Here is a 21,836-nt window from a genome sequence, read left to right on the forward strand (position 1 = left end):
TTTCCATGATTTCATTATGTCATATGCCATATACAGATAAGCTTTAGAAAAGACACATTTATTGGGGTGGGTCTGGTATATAAACGATAAATACTGCCCCCCCCAAGGTCTGGTTGCAGTCCTGAGGATCACCTTCTCATGAACACCAAATGGTACTGTGTAGACTTTGTTCACCTGTCTTCTCTGACTGTTTAAATAAAAGTAGCTGACAGCCAATTACTGGGGCAAATGTACTTTGGCTACTGGGGGTTGCAGGTTGGGACCATGTGACTACAAGTAGAGAGAGGGAGGAGGGAAAGGGGGAGGAGGGAGGGAGAGAGAGAGAGAAAGGAGAAGGAGGAAGAGGAGGAGGAGAAGGAAGAGGGGGAAGAGGAGGAAAAAGAAGAGGAAGAAAAGGAAGAAGAGAAGGAAGAGGGGAATAGGAGGAGGAAGAGGGAGAGGAAGAGGAGGAAGAAGGGATGATGATGATGATGAGAAGGAGGAGGAGGAGATGGTGATGGTCACCATTGGACAGGATGGTCCAGGAACACATGGCTGAGAGAAGTGCACCCTGAGGATAGACTGATGGAGTAAAAATAGCCCAGGAGGGACTTAAACAGCAAGTGACTTGGGGAGTGCAGCTGGAAAACAGACAGGCTAGTGTAGCAAAGAGTCTTAGTGGCTGAATGCAAACAAGTGAGTCCTTAGAAGCAGGAAAGCTTCTCTAAGTAGAAGAAGAAATCAGGAAGGCCTGCACACAGCATTCTTGTCTTGTCTGAACATTCATGAGTTAATGAGGTAGTGGGAGTAATAGTATTTAATAAGAGTTAAGTTTTAGATAGAAATTGTATAAGGCAATATAACTACATAGCATCCTAAAGAAGACACTGTTGGCACTTAAAAATCATGTGTGTCTTTTACATAGGATACTCTTGGCTTCTGTTTATGTTGTTTCCTAAGACAGAGAGACAGAGATACACACACACACACACACACACACACACACACACACAGAGAGAGAGAGAGAGAGAGAGAGAGAGAGAGAGAGAGAGAGATCGGTCAGTGATGGCCTCACTACCGCGTGGCACACTGTGACTACTGCTGGAAGCACCCTGCAGTTCTCAGCTTCGATTTAATGGAGGACATCAGTACAGACATACAAACAGTGGCAGTTGTCCCCACGTAGGACTTGTAGCTGAGAGTTCATAGGCACAAGGTTTTATATCCCGATTCTGATATTTTGAAAACTCAAATACAATGTTGGTAAACCTATGCTTTGCGCAGGCAAATTCATTTTTTTTTAAATAAAAGACTTGCATCTATTCAAATCTATCTCTATTTAAGCAGAGATAAATAACTGCAAAGATGTAATACCCTGGGGTATTTGGAATGAAACATTAATTTCTTTTCTCGTTATCCATAGTTTTGCATAGTGGTATAGACAGATGGGAAATTAAATAGTTTGGAAAATTAAATAGTTTGAAGGTGAACTTATAAAATGATATCTAAAGGGAGAGTTAAAGACTTGCAGGATTCAGAAAACTCCTGTGGATAGTTTACAAAGTACTAAGATAGAAAGTTTGGGGATGTTACACTGCAGTGTAAGACAAAAATCACAAATCACAAAATAACTTCATTTTGAACACAAAGCATCTATTGATGTTTTGGAACATTCTACAAACACCCACTTAATAATGATTGGTCATAAGGACAGCTAATCTATGAGCAACCTAGAGTTATCATTTCGTGCCGTCTGAGTATGTCTGGCAGCTCCCAACGCAGTGTAACTGGAATAAAGCAAGATCTGCTTAGTGCTTCCATGGGTCTGTGAAACTTTGTATCATAACGAACACATACACAGATAGTGGAGACAAATGTAAACACTCCTTCAAAGGTGCATCCAGAAGGTGCTACACTGTATTCCCTTCTCATTCATAAAATGAGAACAAGAATGAGTAGTCTAAATGCATTGGATCAATAAGAAGGTGGGCTTGACCAGGGCCTTAGCTTGTTTTTGTAAGAATCGGTTTAGAAAGAAGAAAGGTCAGGACCACTGGAACATTGGTTAACTTTCCATCCTTATTATTGACTACAATGCTTTGTTGGTTGTATTCTAAACAGATCAACCAGCTCACTAGAGACATCAACTACACAGTAGGAAAAGCTTTAAATCATACAATAGCAAGCTTTGTTTAACCCAGCTAACAAGAGTTCTGTTTAAGGGCTGTTCTCTATGTTTTTCCTGGTGAAGGAAATTGTAAAAGAATCAACTATTAGAGAACCAGGAACTATTTAAAAACAAAACAAAATAAAACAAAACTAAGGCAAGTTCCAAGTTGAAACAGATTTGGTAAAATCTTTATACCCTTTGACTCTGTAAAACTAACCTAAACACTGATGTTCAGAATTATATTGTTTTAAATAAAACAGCTGCTTTTATTTTGTGTGTGTGGATGTTTTGCCAGCCACGCACACAAGGGCACCATATGTGTACAGTGCCCTCAGAGGTCAGAATATAGTACTGGATCCCTGGAACTGGAGTTACAGAGGGTTGGGAGCTGCAGTGTGTGTGTTGGGAATGGAACTGGGGTCATCTGAAAGAGGAGAAGAGCTCTTCACCAGGCCCAGAATGACATCCATGAGCTAACTCTGTGCCACTCCACCCAAGATTCAAATATCAAAGTGAATTTGGATTCTCAGAAAAATATTTTCAAAACATTGTGAGCAAAAGCATGTGAAATGAAAATAAGCACTTTCTGAAAATAAAACAATCCAGGTTGCCTCACTTTTAAACTCTCCCTTTGAGAAAGGATGAAGTGTTTTCACAGACTAAAGCGAACACCAAATCTTAATTGAGGGCAACGGGAGACCTGGGGTTTGTTTTAGAGACACAGAGCATGGAAATAATCAATGTTCATTTCCTAATAATATTAACAATTTGGTTATGGCGAGTGCTCTGCACACATTTGTCTATTTAATACACCAGTACTTTGAAGAACCAGTTTCCCTGTTATCCCTATTTTAGACACGGCTTCCTAGACCAGCCAGCTTGGAGAGATGAAATAATTTGTCTAAGGTCAAAAGACTCCAGAATTCAAACCAAATGTATCCAAAGTCTCTGTATTCACTAGTGTTAGAGCCCCCCCCTCACCCCCTTTAAAGAAAAATGTCTTCTTCAGTCTCACGCTTTCCCTGTTATTGTATTACGTCTCTAAGAGTCAGGTTCTTAGACTTCTCTTAATCATTTGATAATACATCTTAACCACGTTAGAATGGAGGGATATTTACCTTGTAAATATTTAGAATAACACATGTTTGCACTTACTAAATATATTGATGCACTAATGGGTGTGGGAAAAATAAAGTCATAGTCATCTTTTGTTGGCAAGTGAAATGGTGCCTCACAATTATCCATCTAAGAAGTATGTGCTAAAGGTACAATGAGATCCCAGAGCACACGCTCTGGGGAGAATGTGGGGAAGGGGACACTGGGTACCGGAGGGAAGCAAAGAAACCCCCATAGGCTTTCATGGGACATAAAATGCTTTACATCTAATTACATCACAGATTAGAAACTCTTCATCTCTGTATCTACTCGATAGAATCTGTCTGGAGAAATAGAAGCTTGGTGGTGTATACTCACCGGAAAGACACTGCCATTCAAGAATATCAAGTACTTTGACTATGATCAGCCCATACCCCATCTTGGTTCCCCCAGACCATCCGGATCATCCTCTTCTTCCTCTTCCTTTCCCTGGTAGGATTGCTTCCACTTTAACACACACACACACACACACACACACACACACAGAGTTTTCTTCAGCCATAAAGAAGAATGAAATTACGCTGTTTGCAGGAGAATGGATGGGTGTATATATGATGAGCATACAAGCCCTACTGGAGAAATGTTATTGTTCTGCCTCATGGATGCATTCTCGTCTCCTCCATGAGTGTAGAGAGCAAACCATATTCCGACACAGTGATTTATGTTATCATCAGCATTTATTCCAAGCCAAGCCCTTAAGAACCTTTGAAAAGAAACCCAGTCTGGCTTCTTTTTCTGTCACCTCACTTCTCCAAGACTTGTGCCTGCCAGGGATCTCTTGCAGCGAAATGAAAATCGGAAATCCAGAACTCATGCTTTCTGAATCCAGAAGGTAAAACTAGTTTGGTGCAAACGCACAGTGTGTACGGGAGAGCGGACGGCTAGGCCAAACACTGATAGAACGGGGCTTTATTATTGAAACTGTGGACGCGAGAATCGTGTGCCACTGAAAAGCACCACTTGCTTCTTCCTAACTCAGAGTAAAATGTGTGCCCATGTCATCCCAGCTGCTATGAGCTCACAGACATTCATACCCAACCCTAGGTGGCTTCCCATGAATGGACAGCTGGCATAGACTAGAGAATTAGAAATCACATGCTTGGGGCTTCACACGTACCCATCACGGAGACATCGTATTCTATCAGCAGCGTGGCTTCTTGTCCGCACTGTTTAAGAATGCTCATGGCCTCAGCATGGGTGGTTCCCAGAAGCCGAATTCCATCCACGCTGAGCAGCCTGTCTCCAGGTTTGATGGTGCCCTCTCTAGAGACAGCATAAAGCAACGGGTCTTGATTAATTCAGCATAATGGGACTCCGCTTTAACAGTCACTTAGCCAGGGTCCTGCTTTCATGCACCCTCTGCCATCGCTGCACTCTCTTCAGGCATCGGGAATGACAGCAAGAGTGGAAAGAGGTAGCCCCCCCCACACACACACACAGAGAAAATTGCTGTAATACGAAAACCAGTAATGAGAAAATAACTACCTATTAGCCAATAACCTGGTCACCCACAGTTAACTCTTGGCGGACGAAAGGAAGTGAGGCCCATTTCCCCCTCTTGTAGGCTTTCTCTTGAAAGTCTAAAATTGATTTATTAGAGCCTGGGAAATAGCAGTCTCCTATTTTTCCCAAAGTTAGGTTGAACGGAGAAGCCTTTTAATTTCATTCCATTTATCAGCAGTGAACCTGCGTGGAAGACAGAGTGCTGGGGAGAAGTTTCCCAGTCTGTGAATTTCCCCACTGAGTTATGAGGACATTTGCCAATCATCATGCCAGTCCAGCCTCACATGCCTGGGCCGAAGCAGGCAAACAATATTCTCCCTGCTGTGACCACAGCCTTAGGGCACGAGGAAGTGACAATCGATCAAAGACATTAGTGACATCACAGAGGCAGGGTCAAAATAACTTCCAGGTCACCAGCTCTGCTTGTAGGAAGGAAGGGCCCGAGATGAAACACTCAAAAAGAGGTCTGACAAATGTGGCACTTGGGAGACTAGAAATGGCACCTAAGATAAACATCTTTCACTTAGATAATTCTAGACGCATGGCCAAAGTTTCATATTTAGCGCTCAGGTGTCTCTGGATTCTAATTTCATTTGGCAATAATGTGTACGCTGCTCCTGACATTCTTGTTAACCCTAACCATAAAGATTAATGAGGAATGCGTGTATATTTATTTTCTTTAGAAAGAGCAGTCCCTAAGAGAAGTGAGGGAAGGGAAGGGGTGGGTCTCTCCGAGGCGCATATTGTGTGTTTGCCTCTGCAAAAAGCAAGTGGATACTAGCGCAGGCGATAACCCAACATCTCGTTTTCTTATTCTATATAGAAATCATCCTTCCCTAAAAATATCATCCTCCCTAAAAGTGAGCTCCCAGCATGAGTTCTGGAGGAAAAACCAGAGCATGTAGTCGAGTCCTCTTTAATGCCTGTCTTAACTTAAAGTCTGACTATGCCTTTGTTTGGTTGGGCTGTAAAAAAATTAACATGCCTCATTTACAGGGTGGTTGTAAGTCTAAAATAAGACTATATTAACCAAAAGTGTGGTGTACTTTCTGTAACATAGAGAATGCTTCATAAATAGTATTTGTTGTGATGGTTTCTTTCATAAAAGGTTAAAAAACAAAACAAAACCAAAAACAACCCTATCTTGATTCTAAATGGATAGGCAGAAGCGACTGGTGTGCCTCCTTCCTACCCTTTAACAGGATCTGTGGAAGAACCTTTCCTCCATTATTCTGGAGCCGCCTTTGCCATCAGACAACAACACAGGCTCAAACATCCTGAGTGACAACTAGATTGCGAGTTTACCTGTGACCCAGCAAGGCTTATGAGGAAACTCCTGTGAGAACGTCCCATTCCCATACTAATTTTTCAAGGAAGAGAAATCTCTAGAGATTGACACAATTTCTTCCATCTGACTAAATGTCACCCCCCTGCATGTGACATGCAGGGTCATCGTCATGAGGTGGTACCACGGCCCACGGTTGATGGTGATGGTCAGAGTCATGGTACCATGGAGTCTTCCCAAGATGGGCCCATAGCAGCACTGAAGGACTCAGGTCAAGGATCTGCCTTCAAAGAGTCTAGTACTTCCATAAATGCTTCTGCAGAGTCAGGCCACCCAGACCTGAGAGGCAGCGGGTGTGGTCTGTATCTACAGTGGAGGGAACTGAACTCAGAACCAAGCACTTGCTGGAGGCAAACTCTTATTTTTACTCTGTGTCCACGGCTCCGATTCTTTGAGCTTTTATATTCTCACATCTATACTCGATATCTAGCTGCTACTATGAGGCAGAGTAGTCATTTTCTCTTTCAGAATCCCTAGCTGTCTTCTATGGATTTTGCATAATGACACAGAAAGATTGAGTTTACCTGTCAGCAGGCCCTCCAGGACGGACGCAGGTTATCACAACCGGACGGGACTTGTTTCTATCATCATGCGCTCCCCCTAGTTGAAACAAAACAGAACAATGGAAGGCTGCTTAAAACCGCTCTTGCTTCTTTTTAAAAGAATCACTTCTAAAGCGCCAGCTAAGACATTGCAGTGTATTTGTGGATACAGGGAGGAGAACACGCAGCTTTCTCTCTGGAATGTAAAACCGTTAAAAGGCATATTTATTTCAGGTAGGTTGTTTCTGAAGTCACTGCCTCTCCACCTCCCAATAAATATAAGCAGTTATCAGGGTGGTATAAGACATTTGGCAATGGGGAATGGCGTGGGATTTGCTAATTAAAACTACTGGTCCCATGAGAATGTCTGCCCGTCATAAACAATGGACAGGCATGAGCATCTTATGCTGAGCTTGGACCATGATATACATGAGGAAGCAGGTCTCTGAACACACGTGTTAGAAGAGACTCAGGAAAAGGGCCAAGTTGGGAAGGAAGGAGGAAAGGAAAGAAGGAGGAAAGGAAGGAAGTAGGAAAGGAAGGAGGAAAGGAAGGAGGAAAGAAAGAAGGAAAGGAAGGAGGAAAGGAAGGAAGGAGGAAAGGAAGGAGGGAGGAAAGGAAGAAAGGAAGGAGGGAAGGAAGGAAGGAAGGAAGGGAGAAAGGAAGGAAAGAGAAAAGGAAGAAAGGAGGAAAGGAAGGAAGAAAGGAAGAAGGAAAGGAAGAAAGAAGGAGGAAAGGAAGGAAGGGGAAAGGAAGGAAGGAGGAAAGGAAGGAAGGAGGAAAGGAAGGAAGGAGGAAAGGAAGGAAAGAAGGAAGGAGGGAGGAAAGGAATGAAGGAGAAAAGGAAGAAAGGAGGAAAGGAAGGAGGAAAGGAAGGAGGAAAGAAAGAAGGAAAGGAAGGAGGAAAGGAAGGAAGGAGGAAAGGAAGGAAGAAGGAAAGGAAGGAAAGGGAAGGAGGGAGGAAAGGAATGAAGGAGAAAAGGAAGGAAGGAGGAAAGGAAGGAGGGAGGAAAGGAAGAAAGGAAGGAGGGAAGGAAGGAAGGAAGGGAGAAAGGAAGGAAAGAGAAAAGGAAGAAAGGAGGAAAGGAAGGAAGAAAGGAAGAAGGAAAGGAAGAAAGAAGGAGGAAAGGAAGGAAGGGGAAAGGAAGGAAGGAGGAAAGGAAGGAAGGAGGAAAGGAAGGAAGGAGGAAAGGAAGGAAAGAAGGAAGGAGGGAGGAAAGGAATGAAGGAGAAAAGGAAGAAAGGAGGAAAGGAAGGAGGGAGGAAAGGAAGGAGGGAGGAAAGGAAGAAAGAAAGGAGGGAAGGAAGGAAGGGGGAAAGGAAGGAGAAAAGGAAGGAAGGAGGAAAGGAAGGAGGGAGGAAAGGAAAAAAGGAAGGAGGGAAGGAAGGAAGGAAGGGGGAAAGGAAGGAAGGAGAAAAGGAAGGAAGGAGGAAAGGAAGGAAGAAAGGAAAGATGAAAAGAAAAGAGTGTGGTGGTACACACTTAAAATTCCAGCACTTGGGAGGCTAAAGCAGGAGGACTCCTCCTAAGTATGGAATCAGCCTGGTCTATAGGCGTTGTAGCAAGTTCCAGGCTTGCCTTGGCTAGAGAGTATGATCCTACCTAGAACAAACCTAAGTGGCTTACAAATGGCACTATCGAAATTATAGTGTTCAACATATTAGGAGCACATTTAACCTATCTTCCCCTACTGATTTGCAAATGGGAATTTAAATTTTGCATAAGGAAAATGTCTGTAGAGGCATCTGTAGAACTGTAGCGTAGAGCTCAGGATAGAAGGTAATCCATTGGAAATTTTCTTTTTTGACCCAGGACCAGTTTATACAACTTCCTTCACCTGTGCTCCCCAGCCTGTGCTCAGGGTCACCAGTAACGGAGCCCTTACAAGGTCTGAGGCAGCCCACTCCACATCTGGACAAGACAGAGTTTACACCATTCTTCCTAATAGTCAGTTGATGTCATCCAAGTCACACTTGTTACATAGACTAGACTTTTAACACGTAAAAATATTATATCTGTTTTTCTCCAAACACATTTTTCCCAAAGCTGAAAATGGCGGTTCTAGCTCACTGGGCTTCTCTATCTAAGGCTGAATATTTCCTATTCTTTGCTTCATGTGACCTGAACTCCTTATGTGTTGTCATCCTGGGAGATTACATGGGCAGTCTCTAATCTCTCAGGACCTGATAAAGACCTTCATCATCCCTTTTCAATGAGGGTGTGGTATAACAGACTGTAATGTCCCAAACTTAGCACAGGAGAGCGAATGAAAGGAACTTGGCTCAAGGAAAGATTAAGAAACATTTTGGTTGTTTTTGTTTGTTTTTCTACAAAACATTCCTAAAAGGTACATTTGTTTTTCTGTGCTAAAACTGATTTCAAAAAGGATGCAGGAAATCCATGATTTTCTTGGATCCAAATTTAAACATGAAACACTAAATGCATGCTTCTTGTGTTCCAAACTCCTTGATAGCTGACATTGCATCATCATTGAAATAATTCACTAAGTTTGTCATTCACTTAGGTTTTAGGAGTTTGGAGACACAATGTAAAATAGGCAACTCAGACCCTCAATGCTTCCTGGTTATAATGAAACACCTTAGTATCCTTTGAGACGCTTTAGTGTCTGGGCTGTTAACGGAGCTCAGGGTAGGGGAGCTTAGCATGCATGAGACCTCAGGTTCAATATTTAGCCCCAGAAAAGCAAGTCAATGCTAGGATCACAGCAGAGAAAACATGGAAATAACAACACTGTGTCATAACAGGCAGACCTCTTCACGGCTTTCAACTCAGGAATGTCTAAGTTTCCTTGTCCACTGTAAAAAGCAGGCTTGGTGACATGACATGGTCCTCTTTAAGAACAGATTTTGTTCTTTAAATTACCTTAAATCTTCAAGTTATTTTAGTTTGTACATGAGTGGCTAGGTCAGAGGATAACTTACAAGAGTCAATTCTTCCTTTATACCATGTTCCAGGGGCTCCAGGGATCAAAGTCAGGTCATGAGGATCTGTGGCAAGCACCGGTACCCATGAAGCCAACATGCTTACTCAGATCCTCAGAGACGGTTCTTTCATCCCAAGGATGAACTCTCCAAAGTGGGACACGGAGGTTCCACTCTATTCCATGGGAAGAATTTTCTAGTCTTTCTGGAACCAAGATTTTTTTCCCAAGCATCAGAAACAGAGTCCCATCCATGGTTACAGAGTCCCATGAGAACAGGGGAGCAAGAAACTGTCCAGCACTGAACGTACCCTTTCAGTCTGCAATATCCACTTCCTTCATGATGTATCAGTATTCCTACTGACCCAAATGGAGCTAACAATTGCAGCTATGTCAAAAATATCAGATGTGCGACTATTTACCTGTCATACTGCTCACCCAGATTAGCCACTGACCCTTAACGGATGGGTTGAGAAGAGCAGAGAAATATTCTAGAGGTGGGCCTGGAACTGATTTAAAGATGTAAAATTAGGCAAAACTGCAAACCTTTATGCCAAAGCAGTGAATCAAGGCAATTCCTAAAGTTTGTACAAATGTGGCAGTCGCCGGCTAAAACTGGTTCTTCCTATGGAGACTTTAAAACAGAATAGCACCTGTAATCATACAAATGTAACAGAAGAACACTGAATGAAGCCTTCACTCCTTCTTTCCTATATGATGTGCCTCCTGAGTATCAGCTAGTATTTCAGCCTTATAGAATTTTGAAATTCCTGAAAACTGTTAAAGGCATATTTTGATAAGATTACACCATCGCTTGCCTGGAGATAGGTGTGGAATTCAGTTGCATCTAGTTGCTTTATTTTGCAATGAGACATTGTTATTGACTTAAGTCTTGTATTAGCAGTTTGATTTGTTATTGATTAACCATGTAGTAACTAGTTATGAATATGTACAGCAGGAGTAGTCTTCAATGCCATTTTTCAACAACTAGAATTTTTGCATGTGTATCAAAAGCACTTCCCTTATGCTTAAACTGCCAAAGATAATTTGCATATATCATATTTCAGCCTAAATATCTTATAGGGAGAGTTTTTACTATGTTTATCTAATTATTTTTAAAAGAAATTTAGGAATGGTTGTGTTTAGTAACCTGACCTTGGAGCCCAAAGAGTCTGAAATATAGGTTTTGGCCAGAGAAATTTCATAACCAGAATAATGTCATAACCGCTGAACTAGCACACACAATGAATTCCTAGTTTATCTTCCACTTTGCTCAGTTGGCAGAAGTTATCAACTTGTGTCTTAAGTTCATTGAACTTAATTCCTTGAGGTGGGGTCATTGTCTTATGACGCCACAGCACTTACTGCTGCTATACTGACGTGTGGCTTTGTGCTTAGTAAATATGCCATTGAGGGATGGGTTTGCTAAATGACTGGTCCAGATGAGAATCGAACATTCAGAGATCAGCTAAAGAGAAAAGCTTGTCTAAGTGGACACAGCTATTTTAGTGTTTGATACTAACGTGAGCAGTAAATATTAATTTATACTTTATAAATCATCTGGAGAGAAATTTTCCTCTTGTAAAGTAGAAAATGTGGTAGATAACATACCACAATATCGACAGAAAAAAAAAATCCCCCCAAAAGTGTAATGTTAAAATTTCTGATGCATTTATAATTATTGCATCTCATTATTATCACACTATGGATTGAGAACTACTAATGTTGCAATAGTCTTTCAGGGGTGAAATCACTAATAAGAAAAACAAAATCATAAAATCCCAGAGTCATAGTCCAGAATTAATGACGTCACTTGAACTCTTTAGCATCAAGGCCATCCCATAATGAGATAGGTTGAGCTGATACACTTGGGTACCCCAAGGACTAGGTTATCTTTGGTCTATTTTTAGAAAGCTGCCATCATAAAATTTGTCCCCAAAGAAAGCAATGTAAACAAAGTAGCTTGATCCTCCTGTCTTAAACCAAGCCATCTCTAGCAACATTTTTGATTCAGTAATGCAGACCAGTTACAAACAGGAAGGGACACTGGAAAGCGCTCAGTCAGTGTGGTGGTCACTGGGAACTGACGAGATCTTCTGGCTGCACGCTCTGTATTACTGGGCTAAAACAAAGCCAATTATTTGGAATTCATTTGATGCTTCTTCATTGTGTTATTTGTTTAAAGATAATCCCCCTCCCCCTGAAACATTAGGTTTTCAGGGTACCTTTTGTATCTTCCCGTGGTTTTTAGCCTCCACCTACCTCGGATGACAAAACCAAAGGTATTGCCTTCTTTGTGCAGAGTGACCTCCACTGTTCGGAACATAACACCGGAGCCCTGCACAGCTGTGTACAGGAATGAGAAGAGAAAACATGAGTCTACGACTGTAATAACATTTCTATTGTAATCTTTTCATGTGACATAATAGGCTTACAAGTTATGTTGCAAATAATTTATTTTGAAGAAAAGAGCAATAGTTCCAATGAAATCTGAGGAAAAAAAAGAATTGTAATGGCATACATTAGTTATCCGTATAAACAATCCACATTGTTTCGAGTCGAAACAAACCTCATAGTTAATTCCTTTCCTCCTGGATAGACACATTCTAGATAGCGGGTGATGTTTGTATTGCTTAAACTCTGCAGAGAAAGCAAGGCAATTTTCAACAAATAGAAACATTTTCCTTTGTAAAATAGAAAGGCATTATGACTTCTGCCAAGCTTATGAAATCATTTCTGCCTTCGTGTTTAGTTTTGAAGCTGGAATCCAGGCAGACTCATTCCTCCCGATTACAATCAATGGACTGCTTGATGCAGATAGATGCTCTCACACACGTAGGCAGCTGTTCGACAAACTTGCCAGCAGCCCAAATGCGATGCTGAGAGCTAATGAAATCCTAAGTACGTTCACACAGTGTCGGCAAAGAAGACAGAGATCTGCTTAAACCCGTCTGTTATCACTGCGTTCTGTTGCTTGTCTTTGATTACTCTCATTCAACAAGATAAACCTGCACTGCCAAGTCCCAGTGTCTAATTACATCGAACAACACATGCAAGTATATTTCATGTTAAGCCATAGTGCCTAAAATACTCCGTGAAACCACTTTTGGGATATAGTGAGTGACTCTGATTATATAATACACTATAGCTACATGAAAGAAAAAATCCCACCAACTGGGTATTTTAACATGAGGGGTGTGGGGGTGATTTTGTTGGTGCACAGAAGAGAGCTCGTATGCTGCACAGAAGCAAATGGCTTTCAATCCCTTAAAATGCTGTATGAGGGAAGCTGGGAAGGGGGGGGCACATGCTTATAATCACAGTGCTTGGAGGCTGAGGCAGGAGAATTGCCACAGAGGGGGTGGAAGAGCAGTCTGGGCTACATAGTGAGATCCTGTGTCAAAAGGCATGATGTTGTCTGTAGCCATAGTTCTCAGTAACACATTTTATACTGTTATTTGATCTTAACACGTTTCTCACGTAAAACTTTGGCCAGAAAACCTGTGACTCGTAGGATGCTTGAGTTACACGTTGTTTGCCTTTACTGTGGTGTGGAACAGACACACTGCCTATTTTGTCTTTATTTCCTGTGCGGTGTCCAACAAATGACGTGAGGGCTGTTGTGGATGGCATAAGTGCAGTTCAGGCGGGTCAGGCTGAGAAGTTCAGTGGGGTTGGTGTACAAAATCATCCTGACTTCACAACGATTTCAACTCTACATGGGTTTCTTGAGACGCAACTCCACCCAAACTCCAGGAACCATCTACACATAGGCATGCTTAAAGAACCAATAAAAGTTACTCTCTTCTTCCATTTGTGCAACTAGCTAGGGGCTTAAAGGAAGTGTTGTTATTTTTAATGATCAGAAACGCTAAACCCTCCAAGGGATTCTATAGGAACTAGTATGGAAGCTACATCTTCAAACTCACAGAATCAAGGTGGTACTCGGAGTTGATCTGCAGACTACCAGGCTGGGGCATAAAGGACAGGAAAAACCCAGATATGCTGAGAAGCAGCACAAACGTCTGGCTGAACAAATGTTTGCTATGTGGCTGATTTAATTGAATGTCACCTCCTGGCTATCAAGGGATTCCCAGTCTACACTAATCAACTAGGAGAAGTGCAGACAACTAGACCAAAGAATTGAGGGATAGTTTTAATTAAATGAGGAACAAAATTGGGCTTGAGTTAAATGATTTCTTATTTCCATGATCCAACAAGCTACTTGAAGAATACAACATTTTCACATTAAGGGTGAGGAAGGCAAAGATGTGGTGAGAAATAACTGATGGACCATCTAACTCTGTGCCCAGAACTCCTCAGCCATGTGGTTTGCAAATATTAGTTTATTTAATCATTAAATCATCTTTCAATTATACGCAACCAAATTCCAGCTCTGGGCCACCTGTGCTCTTTGGCTGGATATCTGTTCTGGGAATGTGAAGTAGTGGAATTTTAAATTTTGTTTTGGCTTTCCATAGCTGACTACAGAATTCTTAGAGTCAAATCTGGCCTGCATGAAGACTCTGGGACTATCCACAGCCTCAGATCACCCTCAGGCCACTCTCTGCAGTGTGCAACGGTAACTGCTATTGTTGGCAACATTTTGATACAACTAGTAAACCATGTTGGATCTTTATAGTTTTTAGTCACATGATTGGCCCTTGCCGATTTCCTTTTTACACTCAGGATTGCCATCCTTGTACTGACCATGGGAATGTGACTCCATTATTCCAGAGACAGGTAATGAAGGCACTTAGCTAAAGGATCACAGGGCTAGGTAAATGGTCTCCGTGATAGTGTGGTTCCTTGTTTCTATCTGTGAATTTGCTTTACTGTAGTTGATGCGATTGCTCCAAGTCAAACACTCTGCCCTGCTCCTCCATGTCACCACCTCCACAGGAGGAGTCAAATTGTTTCCTACTTTATCCAGTCCCCTTGCCCATGTGTCTGGCTGTGTCCCTATGGGGATAGGACATGAAATCAGAGGCTAGAAATGTGCTCAAGTGGGTGGGGCTAGCCTCTTTCCCTCTGCCTCAGGGAGAGCTCTGTAGACTCAACCCCAGAAAGAACTGCATCATGGAGAAATCTTCAAAGGCTCCTCCTTTTCCTTCCTCACTCCAACCAAGATGACCACAGGGTCCGAACAAGGTGGCCCCAGAGTGACACGCTTCCACACACATATCTGAGGGAAGAAAGGATCCCGTCTGCTGGACAGCTGGTCTGACTCAGCTCATGATGAACAGGCGCTAAGCAGACCCGACAGGTTTCTCTTTTTAATTATTAAATAGGGAAAATCTGTAGCTCTGAAGTTTAAGTGGAAGTGCTATTTAAGTAAACAAAATGTCCCCAAATTACATTCTAATTTTTTTATGCTGATGATAAAAATGTAAAGAGTCCATTGACAATGGCCCAGAATGTTAGCATTTCAAAACTCCGCTAGGGTTCTGTGGGCAGAGAGTGCGGAAGACACTTTGTGGATCAATGTTTAATGCATAAATGCCTGAGATGCATTTTGCCTATGTTCTCCCCAAGTAGTTCTGAGAGTGGTTACAGAATTTTCACATTAAATTTAAGTATGAAACACAGGTAGGTCAAGTACTTCATTTCCATAAAGAAATAGCATCTTAGGAAAGATAAATGGATTGCCCAAGGTCAAACTCTATCTATCTATCTATCTATCTATCTATCTATCTATCTATCTATCTATCCACCCTTCCATCTATCTATCTATCTATCTATCTATCTATCCACCCTTCCATCTATCTATCTATCTATCTATCTATCTATCTATCTATCTATCTATCCACCCTTCCACCCATCTATCTATCTATCTATCTATCTATCCACCCTTCCACCCATCTATCTATCTATCTATCTATCTATCTATCTACCCTTCCACCCTTCCACCCATCTATCTATCTATCTATCTATCTATCTATCTATCCACCCTTCCACCCATCTATCTATCTATCTATCTATCTATCCATCCATCCATCCATCCATCCACCCACCCACCCACCTATCTATCTATCTATCTATCTATCCATCCACCCTTCCACCCTTCCACCCATCTATCTATCTATCTATCTATCTATCTATCTATCTATCTATCTATCCACCCTTCCACCCATCTATCTATCTATCTATCTATCTATCTATCTATCTATCTACCCTTCCACCCATCTATCTATCTATCTATCTATCTATCTATCCATCCATCCATCCATCCATCCACCCACCCACCCACCCATCTATCTATCTATCTATCTATCTATCTATCTATCTATCTATCAGCCATCCATCCATCCATCCATCCATCTTTTCTCACAGACACACACATCCTTTCCAGATTTTTCTGATCTCACAGAGAGACAGCTGAGATCTGGGTGTGTGGGTGTTGATGTTAGGGAGAAGGCAGACACCAGCTTGGGTGGGCCTCAGGCTGCAATAGTCTGGTTAGTTTTCATGCTCTGAGTACATGAATGGCTTGTTAATGCCTTCCACCTTTCTGAACTCCCAATTTTCCCAACGCAAGCAAAATAGAGATCATCCTTGGCAGATCAGCCTCTTCCAGCTGAATTGTATCACCAAAGATACGTGGCTGTTTAAAAGCATATTTTCTCTTTTCCTGTCAGCTTTATTGCACAAAGAAGACAAATCCATTTAAGTACCGTGCCTCAATAGATTTAACTCCTAAAACATGTCTGATCCCAGCTCTCTCCTCTTTAACTCTTAAGATGCTGTAGGGTCCATGGATGTCATCTCTCTTGGTCAGCACTAACAGTCCCACACAAATAGGTTTGGACAGTCTCCCTTTAGTTTCTAAAATGATACTTCGAAACACCATGGTCTGACCATGCAGTTTCAAAAGTGTGTGTCTTAGTCAGGGTTTCTATTCCTGCACAAACATCATGACCACTAAGCAAGTTGGGGAGGAAAGGCTTTATTCAGATTACACTTCCACACTGCTGTTCATCACCAAAGGAAGTCAGGACTGGAACTCAAGCAGGTCAGGAAGCAGGAACTGATGCAGAGGCCATGGAGGGATGTTCCTTACTGGCTTGCTTCCCCTGGCTTGCTCAACCTGCTCTCTTATAGAACCCAAGAGCACCAGCCCAGGGATGGTACCACCCACAAGGGGCTCTCCCCGTTGATCACTAATTGAAAAAATGCCTCACAGTTGGATCTCATGGAGGCACTTCCCCAGCTGAAACTCCTTTCTCTGTGATAACTCCAGCCTGTGTCAAGTTGACACACAAAACCAACCAGTACAGTGTACAAAGATGCACCACACACATCTTCCACAGGGCCTCATTATCTGATTGCTGTTGTCTTGCAGGCTGCATGCTATCCTGGGTCTCCTTGTCTTTGCTTTGTGCGCCAACAAGCCCACCTGCAGCCCAGCCTGGGCAGGACACTGCATCCTCCTACTTCCTTGCTGGACCCTCTGCCTAGACTGTTCCTTTTCCTATTCAATCTGTCCCATTCCTTCCCATTGTCCCCCAAATCCCCAGCTCTGAGTCATGCATTAGCTGGACAAACTCCACTCTGAGCTTTACCCTAAACCCTATCGTGAGTTCCTTTAGGAAGGGGATGTGTTTTACTGATACACACGCCCAGTGGAAGGTCAACGTATAAATGGGAGGCACATCTCTATAGAGCCGGTTTTCTTAACTCCTGGCCAAGGCTTTGAGATAATGATTTAAAGGCAAATTGACTTTTCATAACGTTAAAGAAACCACAGTGCCTTATAACGGTAATGCTAATAACGGCTAATATTTGCCAAGTATGTAACAGTGGCTTAAGTATGTGATCATACTACTGAATTCCTACAGAGTGCACCCAGCAATGACTATAGCCATTTACAGCTGGGCATTCCAAGGCTCAGAGAACTCAACATAGCCCAGGTGTTTTCATCTGGTCCCTGAGTCTCAAAAACCTTCCGTGTTATCACAATCTCAATTGCCATCAGAATAGCTTGCCCACGCTGCTTTCCTTAATACGTCAGTGTTCATGGCAAACAAAGTCTCAAATGTAGCATCCAATCGATCTTTCCCCCACCAGTCGGCCCTCCCTGCAATCTTGCCTGGCTCCATTAATGGTAACTGTTATCATTTCGGTTGCTCAGACTCAAAACCTTGGCATGACCTGCGGACCTGTCTTTGCACAGCCTGCCTCAGGTTCATTACCACACATCTCCTCCATTATTTTACCCAGACTGCTGTAGTAGTCTCCCACCTTGCTTCCCTACCATTGTCTCCGACCATTGCTTCTGCTCTCTGCAGCCCAGCAGCCACAAGGCGCTTGGAGATGCGAGACCATGTTTGACCTCTTTCTGAGGTTCTAGAAGCAGGAAGAGTCCAGCAAAAGGCCCTCCCGGTGGCCCACAAGATCGCCCCACCCCTTACATTTCAGACCTTGTCTCTTAATTCTCTTCCTGCTTGTTCTATTTTAGCCACACTGGCCTCGAAACTTCTCGAACAACCACAGGCATCGCCTTGCCTTCTGCTCTCATTGCTGACTGCTTTAGCTGCCTGGAGCTTTTCCATCAGAAGTTCCTATAGCTGCCTCCTTCACTGCCTTCAAGTTCTGCATCCGTGTCACCTTCCCAAAGACTGTTCCTAACGTCCTTACTTAATACTGCCCTAATCCTAACCCACCCCACTCATTATTTCTGGTTTACTTCCCTCATATTTTCCCTGACTCTTTGATATAACATAGTTATCGTGGTTTTTGCTAACTGCTGCCTTGCACTTGCAGGTTGCAGTCTCCACGGATGTGCCCCGTGCTCCTAGAACACAGTCATGGCTGGAGCAGAATAAATAATTATCAGCTCATTACCGAGTATAGATTCTCACCAACTATTCATAATAATTTAAGTTCTCACTGGTAGGAAGAAGTAAAGAGGGTTATATCTCTCGGAACAGCTCGTCAGAGGAGATGGAAAATTTGAACATAGTTCAGATACCAGACAGTCGCAACACAAAGCAAGAGCCACGCCCCAGGAGAGGAGCAAATGGCCTTTGGAGGCAGACAGGCTGGGTTCAAATGCTCGGTGCCCTACTAATTTGAGAAAGCCTTGCCTTACACCTCAATGTGTGGGAAAACAATTATATATGTCTGTCTTGTAGTTTTCACTGGTTGATCAATAGGTCATATATATCTATATATCTACATATCTATATATCTATCATTGATATATTGATCAACATACATATTTGATCTACATCTATCTCTATCTATCTATCTATCTATCTATCTAAAATGGATTTATTAAGAACGTATAGAATGCCAGGCAATGTTCTCAGTATTTGACAAATACTCGGTCACCTCTCATGGCAACCAGTGATCCACCACTTGCAAATGGCGACACAGACGAAGACAGGAGCCTAAGCAACCTTTTCAAAGCCGTGTAGCAACTGCAAGTGAAGCTGGTCCTTGAACCCATCCGGCCTGATATTCAAGTTCCTTTCCGATCTGTCCCCATCCCCGCGGTGAGGGCGATGTGAACGGATGCCAATGCTGTTATAATGCCAGACATTTAGTATGTTCTCAACGTTTGTCGGCTGCCCTTATTTCTATTATCTTTGCTTAATAACAATTAGACGTGATATTATTGTTTTACGTTTTTTATGAGATTATCTACTGAAGACCCGATGTGAAGCAGTGAAGCTTTTCCTAAATCTAAGCACAATATTTAGACAGTGCTTACGGCATGGGCTTTTACAATTGTATTGTTTATTGGAGTAGCTTAAATGGCGGAAATGTTCACAGATCACTTTAACGGGACGTGACTCTCAATAACTTCAGAGCTGAGCGTTTTTCAGTTTTCTCTGAAGAGACGACATGTCTCCCATTTCACGTTACTTTGAAATGTGAAGCAACTGCTCCCCCTCTGCTGTGGTAACGCTGATGAGAGAGAAAGAGAGACCCCGTAGCGTAGGATGCTGTGGTAGGCAGCCATCCCTCCCCGGGTTCTCATTACTTACAGACCGGTGGCAGCTCGTACTCGACCTCCAGGACCACTCTTTCCCCAACGTTTTTCAGCAGGCTGATGATCTCATCATGGCGGAATTTAGCCAGGTTGATCCCGTTCACCGCTTTGATGTAGTCGCCCACATCCAGCTGGTCACTTCTGCAAAACAAACCACATCACTACAGCGGACGCGTGCTTCCCAAAGGCCACTCGACTGTCGTCCTCATGGTCCCTCATCTAGACAAGCCAACATAGCAAACACCGTGCTACTTAGACTGTGACTGGACCTTAGAGGAAGGGGCGTGGCTGAGTCTGGGCAGGATATGGTGGGGGTGGGGCAGGTCTACTCACCCTGCCTGTTACATTTTGGCAAGTCTGTCTTTGGTGTGCTACTATCTCTGATTGTCCTTCAAACATTTTACCTCTTTTGTATTTAATACATGGTATATATATATTATATGTTATATGTTATATATTATATTGTATATATTATATATTGTATATATTATATATTATATTATATATTGTATATATACTATTATATATTATATATTTATTATACATACATACATACACACACACATATATAAATGTTGCTTGTCCCCAGGGTTGCTTCTCTAGGAAGGACCCTGATCCTGGATACTCCGATCCCCTCCCCTTACCCCTCCTATTTCTAATGCCTGCCTTTTGGACATTTCATAGCCTTTAATGTCCTTATTGGAAGTGGGGCCAGAGTCAGAGCCAAAGGAATTAGCATATTTCATTTCTTATTGTTTGCTCTAAAAAAAAATTGAATTGTCTATTATGGAACAGGACTGATAAAAATATTGGGGAAGAAATTATACAGAAAGCCTTGAATTTCAGTATCATTACCATCACCCCTCACAGAGCTCCTACTGTTCTGGGCTTTACTAGACAGGCTTCCAAACCTAGAGCAGGCAGTGGGACCAGTGGAGGGAGGAAAAATATATGTCACTGGACACAGGACAAAGGGTGACCTTCCTGCTCTGGATGTCCCCTGGGAGACCTCTTAAGTCCCTGTGGGAAGGAAAGCCAGTAGGAAAGGGAACACTTGCCCTGGACACCCAGTGTTGAGCCTCCTGGTCTTCCATATTTGCTAGTTCACATCTTAGGGGCCATTTGCTCTACATTTAGTAGATCTGAATGTCACCTTCAACGGTGGCAGGCCCATTTACTAAGGAGAGGAGCAGTCAGACCTTAAGCAATCCTGAAGTAATTACCCCTTTGCGAGCTGGGCTGTTCCTGAGGTGACACAAAACTCCTCCTCGGAGGCTTCAGCCCAGCACAACCAAGCCACTGGCATATCTGGGGAACAGTTTCTGAAGCACACACGCTGTGCTCCTGCAGGGGAGATGCTGCCTGGCAGAGGCCAGCTGTCATTTATTTATCAGTGACCTTTTCTGATAAGCACTAACTTTCTGAATTAATTACACCCTCATTCCTCCCCTCCCCCACCCCACCCCACCCCCATTTCAACACGAGGCAGTTACCTGGCAGCAATTCCTCCCTGCCGCAGGTTGGACACTCTCGCCTTTCCATCTTTATCAATTCCTCCCGATACAGTCAGGCCAAGGGTGGTTCCCTCCTTTTTCATCAGTTCCACCACGGTGGAGCCCTTGAACTCCTCTGTAAAAGAGAAACATTCCCCCCATTAACCGAGAGCTTGTCCAGAGCAGCTGGCTATGTGGTGAAGTGACTCCATGCCCTGCATTTCCCCCAGGTTTTCATTGATGAGAGAAGACCTCAGCTTGCACTGTAATTGCAGCATCTCATGATGTTGGGAGGGCAGCCGGTACTGAGGATGGTTGGTCTAGGTAGGAGAGGTGATCAAGATGGCGCCAGTGGACTGGTCCACTCGGACGTCACAATAGTCTCAATCCTGTTAGACGTTGATGACAGTGTTCTCCCTGGGGTTTCTGCCACTCTCTAGAGACTTTGTTTTCTATTCTTACAACTCAAAATACAACACGACATTGCCAGGCATGGAAGGGTAGAATTGTAAACAATCATGCCAATGTATAAAACATGGCAGTCAACTCATGGTCCATCGGAAGCTAAGGGCCGGAAGAGGGTTCTCCAGAGGTACTACAACACTAGTTCATTCTTAAAAATCAAAGTACCACGGCTCGGGTGACAGGTCCTATTGTTTCCCCGAACAATATGTCACAGCACAGTAAGGCAGCACTGGTCATCAGGATTT

At 42.9% G+C, this 21,836-nt stretch overlaps 1 protein-coding gene across 5 annotated transcripts in view; it reads right to left on the bottom strand.

Moving 5' to 3' along the window:
• Grip1 (glutamate receptor interacting protein 1) overlaps positions 1–21,836 on the bottom strand; it is a 386,557-nt gene that overhangs the window by 126,353 nt on the left and 238,368 nt on the right. For all 5 annotated transcript variants that reach the window (XM_052165139.1, XM_052165137.1, XM_052165136.1 and 2 more), the window contains 5 exons: positions 21,127–21,262; positions 19,629–19,774; positions 11,899–11,982; positions 6,677–6,752; positions 4,422–4,567 (listed from right to left, as the gene is read on the bottom strand). In XM_052165139.1, the coding sequence (XP_052021099.1) occupies positions 4,422–4,567; positions 6,677–6,752; positions 11,899–11,982; positions 19,629–19,774; positions 21,127–21,262 (588 nt within the window). The remainder of the gene's footprint in view (positions 1–4,421; positions 4,568–6,676; positions 6,753–11,898; positions 11,983–19,628; positions 19,775–21,126; positions 21,263–21,836) is intronic.

The sequence above is a fragment of the Apodemus sylvaticus genome, chromosome 20, assembly GCF_947179515.1.
Source record: "Apodemus sylvaticus chromosome 20, mApoSyl1.1, whole genome shotgun sequence".
NCBI lineage: Eukaryota > Metazoa > Chordata > Mammalia > Rodentia > Muridae > Apodemus > Apodemus sylvaticus.